Source organism: Danio aesculapii, chromosome 14 (genome assembly GCF_903798145.1).
Source record: "Danio aesculapii chromosome 14, fDanAes4.1, whole genome shotgun sequence".
Taxonomy (NCBI): domain Eukaryota; kingdom Metazoa; phylum Chordata; class Actinopteri; order Cypriniformes; family Danionidae; genus Danio; species Danio aesculapii.
Genome location: NC_079448.1, coordinates 23,991,958 through 24,010,650, shown reverse-complemented (window position 1 = coordinate 24,010,650; position 18,693 = coordinate 23,991,958). Strand labels below are relative to the sequence as shown.

At 36.0% G+C, this 18,693-nt stretch overlaps 1 protein-coding gene across 1 annotated transcript; it reads right to left on the bottom strand.

Annotated features, from left to right (window-relative positions):
- Positions 1-28: 28 nt before the first annotated feature.
- On the bottom strand, positions 29-6,372 carry ccng1 (cyclin G1). Its single transcript, XM_056472499.1, has 6 exons — positions 6,193-6,372; positions 4,719-4,982; positions 4,347-4,600; positions 2,013-2,091; positions 1,813-1,923; positions 29-1,074 (listed from the first exon to the last, which is right to left on the bottom strand). Exons 2-6 carry the CDS (start codon positions 4,980-4,982, stop codon positions 883-885), a joined length of 900 nt encoding a protein of 299 aa, XP_056328474.1. The 5' UTR covers positions 6,193-6,372; the 3' UTR covers positions 29-882.
- Between the last annotated feature and the right edge of the window lie 12,321 nt (positions 6,373-18,693).

Here is an 18,693-nt window from a genome sequence, read left to right as displayed (position 1 = left end):
TCTCAAACACCACAAACGAGCCAGTGCGTTTTACATTTCAATAAGGTTTTATTGAAAGGTTCATTTTGCAAAAAATTTCTTTCAAACTCCAGATTAGAGCCAAAACAAAAGGGAGCAATTTCAAATAACACAATCCATTTTAACAGTTTTATTTGTATCACTCTTTTTGTATTAGTTTTATTTAAACCAGGCGTAAAACAAATGGTCACAAATACTGTAGTAATAACCAAATGTCCAAGAACAAATCAAAAAACACCGGTCAATAAGTACTAACTAATCCTTCATCTTAAAGGCATTTTAAATCAAGTTAAAACCTGCATTTCCAAAGCCATTCCACATTAGAAAGCAGAAGAAAAGAAAACATCTCGTTTCATCACCTTGGGTAGGAGTGTGCATTTTGACAGCCGACAACCTAGGGTGGGAGTTAAGGGTTTCGGGCCTGATCTCTTGGTTCCATTGTTGTAGTTTGAATCTCAAAACCCTTCTCCCTCCTCTTCCACACAGTGGACTGAGGACCTAGGCGGTTCTATACTTCATTGCTTCAAACAACCAGCGCTTTCTGCACCGATTCAAATGAACATACTGTACATGTGCAAGCCTTACCAGTGAAAGCCATCTGAGTAACTTGCTGAAAACCACTTTTGACTAGTAAATCAAGATGGAATTAGTGTGGATGTAAATGAATATAATCATGGGGGGGTGGGGGGGGGGGGGGGGGGGGAGTAACAGTGTTATAGAAATGGTCAAGAAATTAGAGTTAGATACCCATAACATCTTCACAAACTATATAAAACCATAGTCTGAAGACAGAAAATGTGGTGACCGTTAAGCCATTCATCCAAAGGACAATGTTGTTCAGTTATGGGCACTCAACACTAAGTCTTAACAAGCATATTCAGGAATTGTGGGTAGATGGGCAATCTTATAGTAACTGTGCTTGAGTTGTCTGGCAGTTCTACCAGAAATCATCCACCGCAGTCTCTGGCCATTTGGCTTCTGGCACTTGGTGCTGGAATATTCAACCAGGCACTTGGCAACAAGCTCCCTCACACAAACCAGGTCTCCAGCTTTAACCTGAAATGCAAATAACCAAAATGTCAGTTTCAAAACCAAAAATTAGACATTGTTTGGATTTAAAAATACAGAATCACCTTTAAAAAAAAAAACTAAATAAAAAGCACACTGATGCTTACATCCACTGCAATATGCAACTTAATCTAGGTCGAATAGACTATGCCCTAATGTTTTTCCTATTTCTGATATATTACACTCAGGTGTATGACCAAATAGAACAATTTCTATATTATTAGGATTTAATTTGACAACTGTGATCACTAGTTGCACAATACAGTTACGTCATCTAATCTGGATTTTAAAATGTCTTAAAAAAAAATAAATAAATAATAATAATAATAATAATAATAATAATAATAATAAAACCCTCAGTGTCCACATTATAGTTCTCAGTTTCCTAAATGTTGGTTCTACACAATAACGACAAAAACTTTCATCCCTGTATTTAAGATGCACAATGCATCATTTCTGCCTGCCATTTATTCATCTTGTCTCTTTGAAATGAAAACAGCAGTTTCCAAATGTCGCTTTGAGGGTTTTCAAAATACATTTGATAAAAAACACGATCTCAGTGTGGACAGTGAAGTCTAAAACAGAAAAATGCATGCATATTTAAGTGACAACTTGAAAACGTGATCTTAGTCTGTCTCCATGCCATATCCCAGTTAAGTAGACATTAAGCACGAGCCACTTTCTGGAAATCTGTAAAGCAACTTGCAATTTCAAGAAGAAACTCACATTCAAACTCTGCTGTAGACCATCTAGAGCCTCTTTCAGAGCTGGAACTGGCTCATACTCGTGCTGGTCCTCAATCTCCAGGGCCAGAAGAGACAAAGCAAGCAGGGAAGGCTGTAGAGACAATTATATAATTGTCAAGCTTCAAATACATTAATCATTAAAAAGAAAAATCTATAAAAATAATAATAATAAACGCTTACCTTTAGTTTAGTGAAAGTAAAGGAGCAATGGCATGCCTTTAACTGAGCCTCAAGCCTCTCGATGTTCAGAATCCTCTTACTGAAAACATTTCAGTACAGGTGTACATCAGCATTTAAATAACTTTTACAAATTTTATAAAAAATCTTAAGTAAAATGCAGTTTTTTTCTTAAAATCCTGAAAAACACAAGCTCATCGACAAGCTGCAAGGGTTTAAGTTTAAGAATCCACCCAACAGCACTCAAAGCAAGCAGGAAATGCTACTGTATCTTAAATGTAGTCCTAATTAGAGTTAGAAGGTGGGGTAACTGAAAATTTAAGCCAAATTCTATACGAAACATCAGCATCATCATTCATTCATGTAGCTCATCTCTGTATCCTGGCTGAAGCAGTCGGTTATTTCAGTCTAAGAATAATCAGTCTATATTATAGTTTAAAAGGTAAAGGAGAATATACTAGTGTTGAGGTTTGTTTTTTTTACATTTCTTGTTTAGCTTTAATACAGTGTAAAATTAAACATTAACCCTTTAACTGCCCCAACAAGAAAATTTTTGAATTGAATTTCTTCACTCCTAATGTCGCTAGTTAACACTTAATGCGTTTATCCAGCACATCACATAATTTCTAAAATATTAGCCTCTACCAAATGGTAGATGTGTCAGTTTATGGTAAAAGTACCAGAATTAATAGAAACACTATGAAAAAATTTATTTAAATTTATTTAAAAACAATCAAAATAAAACATTTTTGAATACTATTTTTTTATTTTTTATTTTATTTATTTTTTTAAAGTCTGCCATAAAACAATTCACACTAGAGCTGCACGATTCTGGCTAAAATGAAAATTATTTTTTTTTTTTTGCCTAAAATCAAGATTCTGTAGATGTAAAAGAAAGGTTAATATCAGTAGGCTAATAATATTGTTATTTCTCAAACATGGTAAAAACAATAATGTGTAGGTCCACTGTTGAATTTTGATGTTTGAGATCTGCTTGCAATCTGTCATTGACAACATTAGACATTTTTTTTCTACTCTTAAAAATCAGACATTTGTCCATATCAGAATCCCTCTTGCATTATATAGGCTAGAGTAGTTATACTGACACTGTTAAACATTTATTCTCATGCACAGCACTTTGTGTTCACTATGAAAGAAAAACAAACGCTTGTCGAATTCATAACTCTAAAATGCGACATGATTTGTTAAATGTTGGCGCTTTCGGTTTCATTTTTACTGCTAAGTGCTGTCAATACTTCCAGCGCAGCTCCCAAACGATCACTCTGTGCCACAAACTGAATGTTATTTACAACTTTATTACCCGTTATTCACAGCCTAAGCAGGTTCTGTTCACTAAACGCGCACGTCTATCATTAAGTAGGGTGCGCGCCCGCCCTCTCTGTGGTAACAGCTCACGTCACGAGTTTTCACGGACGTAAAGACAAATGAATTTTTTGGGTGAATTATACCTTATAAATACAGTATGCGACTCAACACACCATTTGGAGGTGTCCATGTCACCAAGCAACGCATGTAAAACAATGTGAAGACTTATGCAGCCGCATTTGCTTTTCTCCTGAGCTTGAAAATATGATTGGCAGAATCGTAGAAATGATGGATTAAGATCTAAGTCTAGGGGGTTGATCTTGTATCTTGTTTGTTTTTTACAGTAAAACCAAAAAAATCAAGGTGTAGTAGTGCAACAGAATTGTTAGATTTTTTTTTGTAAAGCAACAATGCTATGTAGTGTAACCATTATTTAAAACAGTCAAAACATGGTCAACCGTTTGGTAGAGCAGGCATTTAAATGGGTAAACTTTTTTAAAATACATGGTTTAAGATGTTTCATAGGCTTGGCCAATTAGTTTAAGACTTTGTATTGACGTAAAGGAAGTTCTTAAATTATTCTGAGGCTTTTTAATTATAACGGATATCAGAATTATATAGTATTGGCTGAAATTAAGAAAAAGATCATAATATGAAATCTGGCCATATCATCCAGGGCTACACCGTAGGGAAACAAAAAAGGTTTAATTTTAATCATGCAGTTTTACTTCGTGAAATTTCACAAAATAATTTCGAGAAGAGCCCGTGATATGATTTATCGCGGCTTGTCTCCCATCCACAATCATTAATAAGCCAATCAGATTAATCCAAACTCCTAATAAGTAGGATTGGGCTCGATCTCCGAGCTTTCTCCCGGAACAGCATGCCAAGCTAGCTTGTATTACGAAGCAATGTTGAAGTGTGAACTCTTGAAAATAAAAACACTTTTAAAAAATCTTTTTAAATAATTGTCAAAAATAAACACTGTATATATAAGGTCAAGCCATTCACCTTTCAGTGTCCACCTTCTCTTGAATATGAGAGTGAAAGAATCTGAGGAAGTGAAGAGCAGTCGGAGCCTTAACCTTCCAGTTGAGCTTTTCCAGAATGATCTTCTCCATCCTCATCATGTCATGAACAGTGAAACGATTCTGGCTGATCCTGATGAGGTCACTGGCCAGAGGAACGTTCTTCTCCTCTTCTGAAGTCTTCACAGCGATGTAGAAGCAGCACAGACCCACACAGGACAGATGCTTGGGCTGAATCTGAAGAGAAAAAAAAAAAAAAAACCCATTCAAACAGAACATCTGTGACTCTCGTATTCAGAAGGCCAAGTGCTGAGATGATTCGTATTTCTCAAGTATTAGACAAAAGCGCACATACCTTCATCACAGCCAGGAATCGATCTAGGAGATTCACAGCAAAGGAAAATGTCTCCGCACAGAAGCCAAAGAATCGAGTCAAGGAGAGAAGCTCTCTCACTTGATAGTCTCTCAGCTTGACGGTCATTCGCAGACCATTATCCTGAGCGGACTCAATGACGCGGAGTCCACAGAGTTTGGGCTGATATCTGGACTCTTGGTCTAGAAGAGATTTGAGCTGGACTGCAAAGGGCAAAACCCCCATTCCGGTGACCTGGTCAATCATCTAAATAATACCAAAACAGCAACATTACTAAAGAATGGTTATGGATTACAGCAAGATTCATATACAATAAGCATACTTTCCATATTGCTCATGTCAAGTAATAAAAGGATTAAATCGGAGGAAAAGATAACAGACTTGTTCTTAATTACTTTATCCATTCATAAGTTATGGTTAGTACTTTTATGAACATTCTTCTGTTTGGATTTATTATTATTATTATTATTAAATCAGCAGTAGAAAGAGGTTTTTTAAAAGCAAATTTGATTAAATCATACATGCCAGTGAGTTTAATTTAGGCTTCAGAAAACTTAAAATGAGAAACGCAATCAAATTTGTATTAAACATTTAACCCATAATGTATTTTAGACTTCCACACTGCCTTTAAAGCCTTAAACTGAGACCTCAAAGACCAACAGAAACTTATAATAGGTCATTGCTTAGCCTTGTGTAATGTTATTGATTAATGGTTTTGTTTCGTTTTATGCATCGACACTTCTTGCTCTAACGTTACCAGTTTAGGATACAAACACTAAAAGGGAATTCATTATGAAAAAAGCGTCCCCCCTAAAAACTGCTCTACAATCTTTAATTAATTTGACACCGCCGTGTGAAACTGTGGTCACCATGTAGGGAAGTTAAAACAAGTGTCCATTTTGAATAACGGCGGGTTGATTGAACGCGACATGCCCGGGCATGTTCAGGCTTACGAAACTCTGACTCATTTAAGTTTTTACACAAACAACTCGCCAAACTGTTTTTATATGAATTTGCGCCTTATAATCGTGAACGCGGAGTTGAAGAGCTGGGGTCCACAGACTGATGCGTCACTGTGCGCGAGGGCCGATGGTCATGTCTGGGCATGTCCGTCCACCAGTGTGGGTCAGCAATGGTTAATAAACACCGACACTATCACTTAACCATCAGAGTTCGTGTCATACTTCAAAATAACTTTTATAAACAATATAATAACGTAGTTATTCTTTAACTACAATGTTTGAAACAATGTAACGTTATTTTAAGTTAAGCGAACAGACGAAGAGAGTCTTCTGTAGTTTTAGGACGGTAGAGGACATCTGTAGGCCTGATAAGCGACCAACTTCAAACGAAACACCTGGACCCCGAAAAGTCACAATTTCATAACGTTAAACCGCACACTGCGTATTTATGTAAAAAAACTGAGATACCATAAAATAATAAGTGTTGCACTTACCTTTTGGTAATTGTGACTTGTTTAAAATCAAATATATTATAGTTTATTAAACTAAAGAAAATTACTAAAGAAAATGATATTAAAAGTGGGGGAAAAAAGAATGTTCTCAGTATGTGAGTTTAAAGCAAGTTTTACTTCTGCCCCTGCACACCCCAACCCTTGGCGTCAGGCAGTGACGAACAGGCTTCTTGCATGTTATATACCCTGAGAGAGTCCATATCCAAACATAGGATCACCTTATTGGGCAGTGCTGACACAGAGCTCTGTCTTTCTGAATCCCTATTGGTTCGTGCTTGGCTGTGTACACTTTAAAGACGCCCCCTTGGTCAGGCAGAGGCGGGCTTTGTTGCACGCTAGGCGGTGCTTTGAAGACCAGCATGTTAGATACACGCTGATCAACAACAATTATGTTTATTCATTTATATATATAAACAGTATATAAAACATTATATACTGTTTATATATATATATAAATGAATAAACATAATTGTTATATTTACATAATATTTTATTTTATTATCATAAAACTAAGAACACATAATAATATAACTAAAAATCAAATATAAAGCTTTATTTTCAAATAAATAAACATTAAACTTTAGACTAAGCAGTAAGCATTTATTTAGTGACAACCTAAATATATATGAACATTAAATATAAATTCTGAATTCAAATCAAGTCATCTAGATTAAATTGCTGCCATGGAGCATGCAGAATGAGATTATTGAAGCAACAGTATGAATACATTTATGAAAATCAGTACATCTGTTTTGCTTTGGGTAGATTAGTGTAATCTTACTACAGAAACACACACACACACACACACACACACACACACACACACACACACACACACACACACACATGCACACACACACACACACACACACACACACACACACACACACATACAGAAGTATATACACACATAAATATATAGATGTCCTAGAAGTTTCTAGAAGGTTCAAGAGTTTTCAAAATGACCGGCTTACAAGTGCCAAAGCAAACATCATAAAGAAATAGGCAATTAAATATCTGCAGGACACAGGAGATGTTTGTGCAAAGGCATATCTGCTCTAAATTCAGAGACATCTATAAGTAAGCTCGATAAAAAATAAAAATAAAAAGGTTTTCTAAAGATGTTTTGAAAATCTGAATAATTCATCTGCTGTAAAATAATTAATCTGCATCTGTAAATGTTAATGAACCCTTTAATGATATGAAGTTGTTTTGTTTATTTATGATTTCAGATTGTATTATGTGACCTTGATCTCTGCTCTAACAACTAACTTTTGTTGACATTTTTATTTTGAGTAATTATATTATATTATATTATATTATATTATATTATATTATATTATATTATATTATATTATATTATATTATATTATATTATATTATATTATATCATTCGTTGATTTTCTTTTCTGCTTAGTCCCTTTATTAATCAGGGGTTGGCACAGCGGAATGAACCGCCAACTTTTTCAGCATAAGTTTTACACAGCAGATGCCCTTCCAGCGGCAACCCATCACTGGGAAGTATATTATATTATATTATATTATATTATATTATATTATATTATATTATATTATATTATATTATATTATATTATATTATATTATAATGTAGATGGTTCATTCCGCTGTGGCAACCCCAGATTAATAAAGGGACTAAGCTGAAAAGAAAATGAATGAATAAGTATTATAATGTATAATGCATAACAACCTCAGATCAAAAAATCAGTGTGTGTGTGTGTGTGTGAATTTAAAATGACTCAAAAAACTAAAAACAGTCAGTTGACTTTTTAATTTTCTTATTAAAGTAAATAATAAATAAATATGGTGAAGGAGTAAACATTAATTTAATGGATAAATATAACTGTGATGCTTTAGTCATCTGGATAAAATTGCTCACTGTGCTATGGAGCATACAAAGTAAGAATTAATGAAGCCAAATTAAAAATCAATGTGATCTTTAATAAGAATGATATAAAAATGAGACCAAACAATGCTGTCCACTCAAAATTTCAACACCTGTTTCTGCTCGCCTTCCACATTACATGACCTAGAAAGACCTAGAACGTTCCATGAGTTTAAAGACGACTGTTTATGTAAGTAACAAACAAATTAATATAAAAAAGACATAAATATGAACAGTGGCAACTAGGCTACGCTAACGGCCAAGCAGATATGAAAAGAAATGTTCAAAATAAAACAAAACAAACAAGTTGCGTAGAGAAGGCCATCTCTTTTTATTTCTTTTTATTATTATTTTGTAAAATTAAGCCAGAAATATAACAGGAAATATGTTAAAATCACTGATCTGGTTAAAATAGATTTTCTAGAAAACCTGAATGAAAGAATATCATGTTTTGATATTCTGAAATAAATGTGCTTGCTTTGACTGCGTAAAGTTTCAATACCAACAGATGGCGCCAAACAGAACACAACACAACCTTCACACCAAGAGCAAAGGATGAAATCGACATTTTCCATGCAAAGAGCATTTTTTCAAACGTCTTTCAGTCATGCTGAGATCCTTTTTTAACATTGCTTATGAACACGGATAATCCTGCTGCCTCTTTCCCTAACCCTCCTCACAGCTATTTCTAGAATTAAATGACATGACAATCTGACAGCTCTGGTGCGGCTGCTAACAGACAGCACTCAATTTATTCCAAAACGGTCCAAAAGAGTGATTCCCCAGAGCCAAGGGTTATAGACCTGCCTCTTTCACAAGCTTTCCCCCGGGATCATTTTAACCCAGTGCTTCAGTATGGTTGAGGGGTTTATTTCCAATGTATGAGATGTGAAGTGGGTCTGGCTTACCTCAGTTAATGGACTGTGCAGGAAAACAGCACGAGAGGCCATTTTGTTTTCTGCCTCTTTATATATGTGCATTAAAGGGCATCTATGATGAAAATCATTATTTGTAAGCTGTTTGGGCAGAACTGTGTGCAGGTATAGTGTATCCACAGTCATAATGCGGTGATATAAAGACAATAGGTCTCTTTTTAAAAATTTCCTGATATTAAAATAGGATTCAAATCCCTTCCATTTTGAGGCCCACAGCAACGTGATGTAGGAGTGCAGTTTCCCTGCCCACCAAATTGATTGACAGCTGCATATTAACATGTCTCCATAGAAACGCGTATAATCATATCAACAGCGCAAAGCAACTGTGATTAAAAGATCTGTTGAGCTCTCAACATCAAATGTGATCAAGAGTGAGTTTTACAAGTTTAAATGGTTTTAAAACAGTGCATGTTTGTAATGAATTACAGAGGTTTTACGGTTTGTGGATGTTAAATCAGGTTTATTTTGTACATTAACATAACAGATATCCATACAGCAGTGGATATTAACATCTATCCTGTCACAATTGCGTGAAAAGTTAAACGCGTGCACTGTGTATATGCGTGAACTTGTGTGTGACTCATTGTCCTCATCAACTCAACTCCACAACAAATACATCAAATAATCATTGGGAAAGTTCTTACTGAAGTATTTCTCAGAAAAAGTGAGATCTGCCTCCTTCATGTCTGTCACTGTGCTGTTTATCTGACGCAGGCCGAGGCGGAGATTAGAGCACACTCGGGGAGAACTAGCATTAAAAGTACAGGCCACAAAAACAGCTACATTTCTGTTCAGAGCTAAAAATTCCAAACTTCTGAAAGGTATAATAAATAATTTTGAAGAAGGGAAAATAGGTGCCCTTTAAATTGGCATGTTTTAGATAGTAAACCAGTAAATTTGTAAACTGCATGTTAAAAACATGTTAAAAATGCAAATCGATATGATGTCAAAACCTTGAAGTCCATTTAACATCTACACATTGATGCCCTTTAGACCACCAAAATAACAACTCAAAAAGTATAATAAGAAATGTTGTACTCTCAGTGCTGGGTTGCAGCTGGAAGGGCATTCACTGTGTAAAACAATTGCCAGGGTAATTGGGGGTTCATTCAGATGTGGCGACCCCTGATTACGCCGGGAATAAGTCAAAGGAAAGTGAATGAGTGAGTGGGTAGTCAATTGAGATCAAATTGATTTGCATTTGTCGTTTTGAAATCAAGGTGCCCGCTGAGATGGCTCGGTGTACAGTATCCTGTAGACCATGGCTGATCAATATGCTTAACGGATGCAGGGCTGATTTGAGAATGCTTAATTATTTCCTACTGATTGAGTATTCAGATATTTAAATAATTCTCTATTCTAAAATGGGGCAGCGCACTTATAAAGCCCCCTGTTGGCTTGTTTGGGTGGCAAAGCAAGCATACTCACAGACACAGCTTGAACAGGAGACCATACAAGAATCCTGCTGTTTGGAGCACATGGCTCATTATTGAGATTCATCTGCAGCCCTCTTTTCGCTGGAAAGCTTGGCAAAAAAATACATTAAGTCTCCAGGCCATGGCTGAACTGAAAATGCTTGACACAAACACGGCTGATCTGATAGCACCTGACAGTGCACATAATGAGGGAAGCTAAGCAGGTAAATCTAGAGTCCACATCAGGACTCATTCTGGCCTTGATACGACACCAACTTAATGCGATACGGGAGTCCTTCAGTTCAAGGTTAAGTGATGAAAAGAGGACTGTTCGCTGCTTCTGAGGGAATATTTTGAAGGAAGATTTCAAGATTCAGTGAGCAGATGAATATAATTAGCCCTATACATTGACAAACTATAGTTTTATAAACATATTTCACAAACTATACATTTATGTAAGCTGGAAAAGGCTGCCAAAGATCTATCCCTGGCTGTCCTTGATGTCCCACAATCCTTATGTTCCATTCCTGACAGCTGAGCTAATTAAAAAGATGGTGCATGCAACTGCACTTGGTGATTATTTTGTGTAAAAATGTATGTTTTTTTTTTGTTTGTTTCCACACACATCCCATAGTAATTATATATTAACTTATCACTTTACTTACTCTTAGGGTTTATATCAAAGTTGATATTTAGCCGCACCATATTGGTGTTTCGTAAGATCTAATTACAAGGGCACAAGGTGGGTCGTTAGCCCAACGCTCAACTCCCAACCTGGAGGACCAGGAAATACACACATAAACTACGGACAATTCATAGATATATACATTAGATGTCGCCTACCCTGTTGTTGTCTATTGGAAGGAATGCGTCAGTAGAGCCGCCATTTTAGTACAGGGTAGCGCTCCATTGAAATGAATGCGGGACCATGCTGCAGTAGAGGACTGTGGCCATCCAGAGCCAAACACAGGGGCGCAGCGGATATTTTAAAAGTGGGGGGGACAGCTGTATGAGATCATACGTTCATATAATTATTAATCACCTGTTTCTAAATGGTCTGTCTCTAAAAGTGAGGGGGACGTATCCCCCCCCCCCATCTCCCCCGGTTGCTACGCCCCTGGCCAGAGATATAGACATATGCACATATATCTATGATCGGGTGTTTTCCCGGAGGTCAGTATGCAATTTTTTTTTTATTACGAAAATTATAATTTTACATCACTTTTCTTCAAAAGCTTGTGTTTGTGTGTATGGAAATGTACTATACACCCTCCCTGTTAAATTTGATCTTATCTGTGTCCTGAAACACACCTCCTCTCTTGCTTTCACTTCTTATACTGACGGAGTTTGTGAATGAATCTCCGTTATGAACGACTCCTTCACTAGCCGACAATAATACAAGTTTCCGGCACTGAAGCATCTCGTTGTCATATTTTTTTTGCTTTGTTTGCTGATTTTATTCAACAAAACTAGCATAATAAGTGTTTAGTGCGAGCTGGTGCTACTTTGCCTTATGGTGAATGCAGTAGATGACTGTATTATCATCTATAACGTTACCTGTTTAGCACAAAAGTTCATAACATACAAAAACTTAAAAAACAAGATCTTACCTATGAAATGTTTTGCCTTTGTGCTTTATTTTCTTTGTTTGCACATTACTACACCTTTATACAGCGCTAAAGTCCAGCATCTTCACGTAGTAACACTGTCTTGACTAGTGTGGTTGACAATGTCTCCGTAGTAACGTAAAGTTATATCAACAAGACAGGATGTGCACAAAGCAATTGGGATTAAAAGATCTGTTGAGCTCTCTGTGATCATCAATCATCATCGAATGTGATCAAGAATGAGTTTTGCGAGTTTAAAATGTTTTTAAAACACTGCATGTTTGTAATGAATTACAGCGATTTTACCGTCTTAACTTTATCACCACAGCCACATGTCAGTTATAAAAGAAGACGCTTCAATATCAATTTGTGGACGTTTAATCAGGATTATTTTGTACATTAGCATAACGGATATCCATACAGCAGTGGATATTCATGTCTATCCTGTCATATTTGCTGTGCAAAAACAGTGCAAAGTCAAACGTGTGTGTATGTGTGTGTGTGTGCGTGCATGAACTTTGTAACAACATTGTCTGTGACTCGTTGTCGCAGAATTAGCTCTTCAACAAATACATTAAATAATCATTAGAAAAGTTCTTACTGTAGTATTTCTCACAAACGTTATGTGAGATCTGCTTCCTAAAAAGGGTCAAATAAGTGCTCTTTAAATTTGCAGGACAAGAGTTCACTAAATTTGAACTATGGAAAACAGCAAAATGTAAACATTTACGGTCTCGTTCAAATGCATTCTTGCATTTATCATTGTCAGATTCTTGGTCGCTTTGTCCATAAATGTTTTACACAGATGTCACTTTTGATTGATCCAGACAAGACGATGTATCTGCCATTCTACAACAGCCAATGCTTTATCATTCACAAGTACAAATCAATAAGATTTCTTAGATGAGACACTGAACAATGTCTGCTTGTAAAAAGCACTGGGATTTGAGTAACCAAGGGTAACCTTGGGAAAACATGTAAGAATGAGCTGGTTTGGCCTGTGGGTAGCCCTATCACCCTTACAGCAAGAAGGTCACTGGTTCGAGCCTCGGCTGGGTCAGTTGGCATTTCTGTGTGGAGTTTCTGTGTGCTCCGGTTTCCCCCACAAGTCCAAAGACATGCGCTATAGGTGAATTGGATGAACTAAATTGTGCATAGTGAATGAGTGTGTATGGGTGTTTCTCAGTGAAAAAATATGCTGTATAATATGCTATAGTTTAAATATGCTGGATAAGTTGGTGGTTTATTCCGCTGTGGTGCACCCAGATTAATAAAGGGACTAAGTTGAAAAGAAAATAAATGAACAAATGTTTTTGCAATAACTTTAGTCTATGACATTTTTACTGTTTTGATAGTGAATGAATTAATCTTGTAGCATTGTGTAGATATTTATATATGCATGTGTAACTATAATTGAAGACTCAAAGTCAACATGCCTTCAAGTGTTCATGGACCAGCTGTGATTGTTCCAATATGGCGGACAACTAACATCCGTGTCCATATAAACAAAGTGTCCATCTATGTTTTGTATAAATCTACAGCTCGATATGAGACTTGACCTGTAATAGTCAAAAGTGACATTAAAGACATTTATAATGGAACAAACATAAATTATATTCTTCTAAAGTATAAAAACTTTACCACAAAAACACCAACGCAGCAAAACATGGTGAAATATTTCTGAAGCAGCAAGGCAGGTCGCCCTTTTAGTCCTGAAAGAAAATAGGTTTCTTTCTGATATACGTTTGAGACTCCTGGATGACATTTAGAACGTGGCATCATATTGTGAAGGATTTCCAAGCATTTTCCGCTGTTGTTGTCGCCATCCTGCAACCGGAATTGAAGTCTAACAGCATAGCTTTTTTTTTCCAGAAGAGTGCAAAAGGGTGATGGCCCCCCTGAGAGGAATGTCATAGAGGCGAGCTCTGATCCGCACAGCAGGCAGTGCCAGCCGCTCGCCAACTGAAGGTCTGCTGTGTCAGCCTCAATCTGTCTCTGTATCCTCATTCGTGCCAGCATACTGTCTGCCAAGGTGCCATAATGCTACAGTGCTGGAGCACACATACTCAGGCCCTTCTCTCCAGGCATCAGGAGCAAACAGGAGCAGCCGACAAGTGCAAATAATACGCCTCACAAAGATTCACACGTCAATAAAAGGAGAGAGAAAGACACACATACTGGCCCGTATACAGTACATATAAAGAGTCTAATACAGACGGGCTCAGACAGGGAAGATTATTGGCTTTTTTGTAGCACAGAAATAATGATCCATAAAAATACTAGTAATATGTAGCTGTTACTTTAATCGTTGATACTTATTTTTGAATAAATATGTAATGAACAAATGCCATAGTTTAAGGATTAGTTACTAGTATCTACTATGAAAATGAAGTAAAATATTTAACAGTTGACTAATGAATGAATCTAATTGATTTTACCTACACTGTAAAAAAAATTATATGACCAATTAGTCCTGATAGCATATGTTTAAGGTCAGTGTAACTAATAAGCTCAGTTAATCATGTTCTAACTTAATTTTATAAGTTACGCAAGCTGTTTTAAGTTAGTTTAACATAATATAAGTTCAATGGACTCATTGGGTTAATTTGATTTAGCTTAAAAATTTAAGGCAATTTTTGTAGAAACTGAAGAATAAACACAACTTAATACAATAAGCACTAACCTAATTAGGTATTAGTAGGCTACTTAATGGAAAACATACTCATGATTTTAATAAATTCTAGTATGAAAGCAGATTCTATTTGTTATAGATTAAATGGTAAAATGACATGCCAACTTGGCATTGCCAAGGTTTTCAAAACTGAATCAATATTATGAAAACTGGAATGAATTGTAAGATTCATTTATTTAACCCATAATTTTAAAGCATATTTCTATGTATACACTACCTGACAAAAGTCTTGTCTTTGAACCCAGTTGTAAGAGCAACAAAAAATAACTTGACTTCTAGTTGATGATTTGAAAAGTGGCAGAAAGCAGATTTTTCTGATGAATCATCTGTTGAAGTGCATCCCAATCATCACAAATACTGTATAAGACCTATTAGAACCCGCATGGACCCAAGATTCTCACAGAAATCAGTCAAGTTTGGTGGAGGAAAAACCATGGTTTGGGGTTACATTCAGTATGGGTGCGTGTGAAAGATCTGCAGAGTGGATGGCAACATCAACAGCCTGAGGTATCAAGACATTTGTGCTGCCCGTTACATTACAAACAACAGGAGAGGGCAAATTCTTCAGCAGGATAGTGCTCCTTCTCATACTTCAACTTCCACATCAAAGCTCCTGAAAGCAAAGAAGGTCAAGGTGCTCCACGATTGGCCAGCCCAGTCACCAGACATGAACATTATTGAGCACGTCTGAGGTAATTTGAAGGAGGAGGCACTGAAGATGAATCCAAAGAATCTTGATGAACTCTGAAACTCCTGCAAGAATGCTTTCTTTGTCATTCTAGATGACTTTATTAAAAAGTTATTTGAGTCATTGCAGTCATTGATGTATGGATGCACTCTAGGAGTCATACACAATATTAATTATTTTCCACTGCACCATGGCTTTATATTCCATACTGGACATTATTTCTGTTAAGTGACAAGACTTTTGTCTAAGCAAAGTCAGACCTTACTGTCCTAATAAATGAGAAATCAAGGCATGATCATACTTTATTTTGGTTAAACAAGCGTAATCTAGAGGCCTTTGCCTTTCATATAAGCCACTTCTGATACCAAATGATCAACTAGAAGTTATTATTTGTTGTTCCTAAAACTTGGAGAGGCGACAAGACTTTTGTCAGGTAGTGTAGATAAATTCCGTCAAATACACCCAGCCTTGTTAAGTGTAAGACACTTTTTCAGAACGTTTTTACAAATTTTAATTATTCCATCTTTCCATCTGAAAATACATACTTTAGTCTGTCGTTATCTTGTGTTTCTCCTCCAGGTGCAACGGCTTCAGCTGCTCTATTATTCACTTCTTTTATGAATCTGAAGATCAGTCATCTCAACACAAACCCATGTTGAATGATGATTCAAGGTGAATTCATCCTCTACAGATGTACATAAAGATGTCTTTCATAAGCCAGCTTTGATTGAGTTGTCAGCATAAAGACTTATCACCACTGATGAATTTCTGTTGCTGGACGTCCTTTATGTTTTTTACGCAGCCTTATGTCGAGCTCAAAACACAATTGTGTGTCTTATGAGTTTTGAAGATGTGAATGCATGAATATGAATGACAGCGTGCTCATTTTTTGGTATTCCTTTAAATCTGTGTCATGTCAGTAGGAATAACTAACGCTTGACCAAACATGATTTACTCAGCATTTCTTAAAACTTTGAGCCTCAAGATCAAATATGTCACCATGCATAAAAATAAAGCTGGAAAGATGCTAAGCCAAGAGTTTTAAAACTGTTTTAAAATTATGCTAACATAATTTCAGGGATAATCAAGGACAGTGTCGTGTGGTGGACGTTAAAGGATTAGTTCACCCAAAAATTAAGATTCTGTTATTAATTACTCACACTCATGTCATTCCAACCCCCTGAGACCTTCATTCATCTTTAGAACATAAATTAAGATATTTTAGATGAAATTCAGCAGCAGTGATGCTACTGTAAACTTAGTAACTAAATCATTTTGACTAAGGTTTGTTTTTAAAAACTGAAAGAATACTGCTGACGATACTAACTTTGCCATCTGAATAAACATAAACAAAGAACATTGATCACACACTTACCAAATCTGCAGGACAATCAACATGAACTGGAACCGTGTCTCTTTTTTTAAAAGAAGACGAGTGGCAAATCCGGATTTCTTCATTTCCAGATTTGAAAAACTTTCGGGTAAAAAATGTTCCTTACAAACATATTTTTGTGCTGTCATCATGGGGAAATAGAAACAAAACCTTCATTGTGGCACATTTATAAATGCAACACTGACGACTCATGTCTCAGAACAATTCTTATTCTTCTACTTTTCTTATTACAGTTGGCAACACATCGTGGCATCGCTCTGAACAGTGTAACAGGTATAAAAAGTCTTCAAAGGTATATATGATGCATATTAATGAAGTTGCATCTTGTTCACAATAGAGGGCGCTGATTGGTTTGAACCAAGTCTTTCTCATGAAGTAATGAACAGATGTGCAGAAAACTCAGTGACATCACTTTGTACCTGCTGGTACAAACAGCCAAGCTGGAATTTACACAAAATTTCTTTTTAAACTGGAACGAATTTGCTCTAAACAACGGAAAAACAACCAATTTTCAATTTTTTGTGAAATATATGTGTCCTAATGGTCTTTTTTTACCATCTAATAAGAAAAATTTATTACTTTATAATCACACCTAATAAAAACAGTCTGCAGAAATATTTTACTAAGATTCTCCGTTTGTACATGTCATCAGGGGGGAAAGCCCCACTTATTAGTGATCCAGCCCCCTGATTAGCATAAAAAATCCTGAGTGAGAAGTCCGTGATTAGTTTTCACATTGTACCTGCTGAAGATAATGTCAGCGAATAACATGGTTATGATTGTTGGGTTTTAATATGCACAAATGAACACTGTATTGTCCATAGACAACCTACTTCCTCGCCACTACTTTTGTCATTTTCAGTTTTTTACAGAGACAACACTAGTCCTGTTTTGAATCTGACACTAAGTTGATGCATAGGCATTTGTAGCTCCACCCACTTTTGAAAAGAGCACAATGTCATTTGTATCTAAACGGACAGTCACCAAAACAATTTGTATTAAAGCCTAAAAAGAGGCAGTTTTAAAGAGCATCTGTGCAGTATTTTGAGCTGAATCTTCAAATACACACTCTAAAAACATCAGAGACTATTTACATCTTGTAAAAAGGGCCATAATAGGTTACTTTAAGTGAATATCATAAAAATACTGTATATCATGATAAAAAATTATTATTTTAATTAATCGCAATAAGAAAATCGGATACCATCATAAGCCTACTCACAACCCTTGCTGTCTATGGAAGATCAGAGAGCTCCTGCATTTCATCTAAAATATCTTAAAGGGCACTTATTTTACCCCTTTTTCAAGATTTAAGATAAGTCGTTTGTGTCTCCAGAATGCGTCTGTAAAGTTTCAGCTCAAAACACCCATCAGATTATTTATTAGACCTTTCAGAAGTTTGGAATTTTTAGCTCTGAACAACAATGTAGCTGTTTTTGTGGCCTGTGCTTTTAATGCTAGTTCTCCCCGCCCACCGTTCCCACATGCCTGTCAGAGTGTGCCTTAATCTCAGCCTCGGCTGCAATAGATAAACAGCACAGTGACAGACATGAAGGAATCAGACCTCACATAACGTTTGTGAGAAATACTACAGTAAGAACTTTCCCAATTATTATTTGATGTATTTGTTGTGGAGTTGGAACGACAAGTCAAACACAATGTCGTTACAGTAAACGAAGGTCTCAAGTTGGAACGACTTGTGAGTCTAAATAACAATATGTTAATTTTTAGGTGAACTAACTCTTTAAATGAATATTGTGTTTTTCATTTTTCATATTTAGATCAAAGGGTAATGATCAAACCCCCTGCAGTGTAACACTCATGAGCAAAAAAATTAGGTTTCAAAACTA

Bases quoted from the DNA above. Each gene is read 5' to 3' on its own strand.
- ccng1 (XM_056472499.1), bottom strand. From the start codon at position 4,982: ATGATTGACCAGGTCACCGGAATGGGGGTTTTGCCCTTTGCAGTCCAG. The intron at 4,601-4,718 runs GTATGTGCGCTT...TTTTCTCTTCAG, and splicing joins GATTCCTGGCTGTGATGAAG to ATTCAGCCCAAGCATCTGTC. The intron at 2,092-4,346 runs GTGAATGGCTTG...AAATGTTTTCAG, and splicing joins GAGAAGGTGGACACTGAAAG to TAAGAGGATTCTGAACATCG.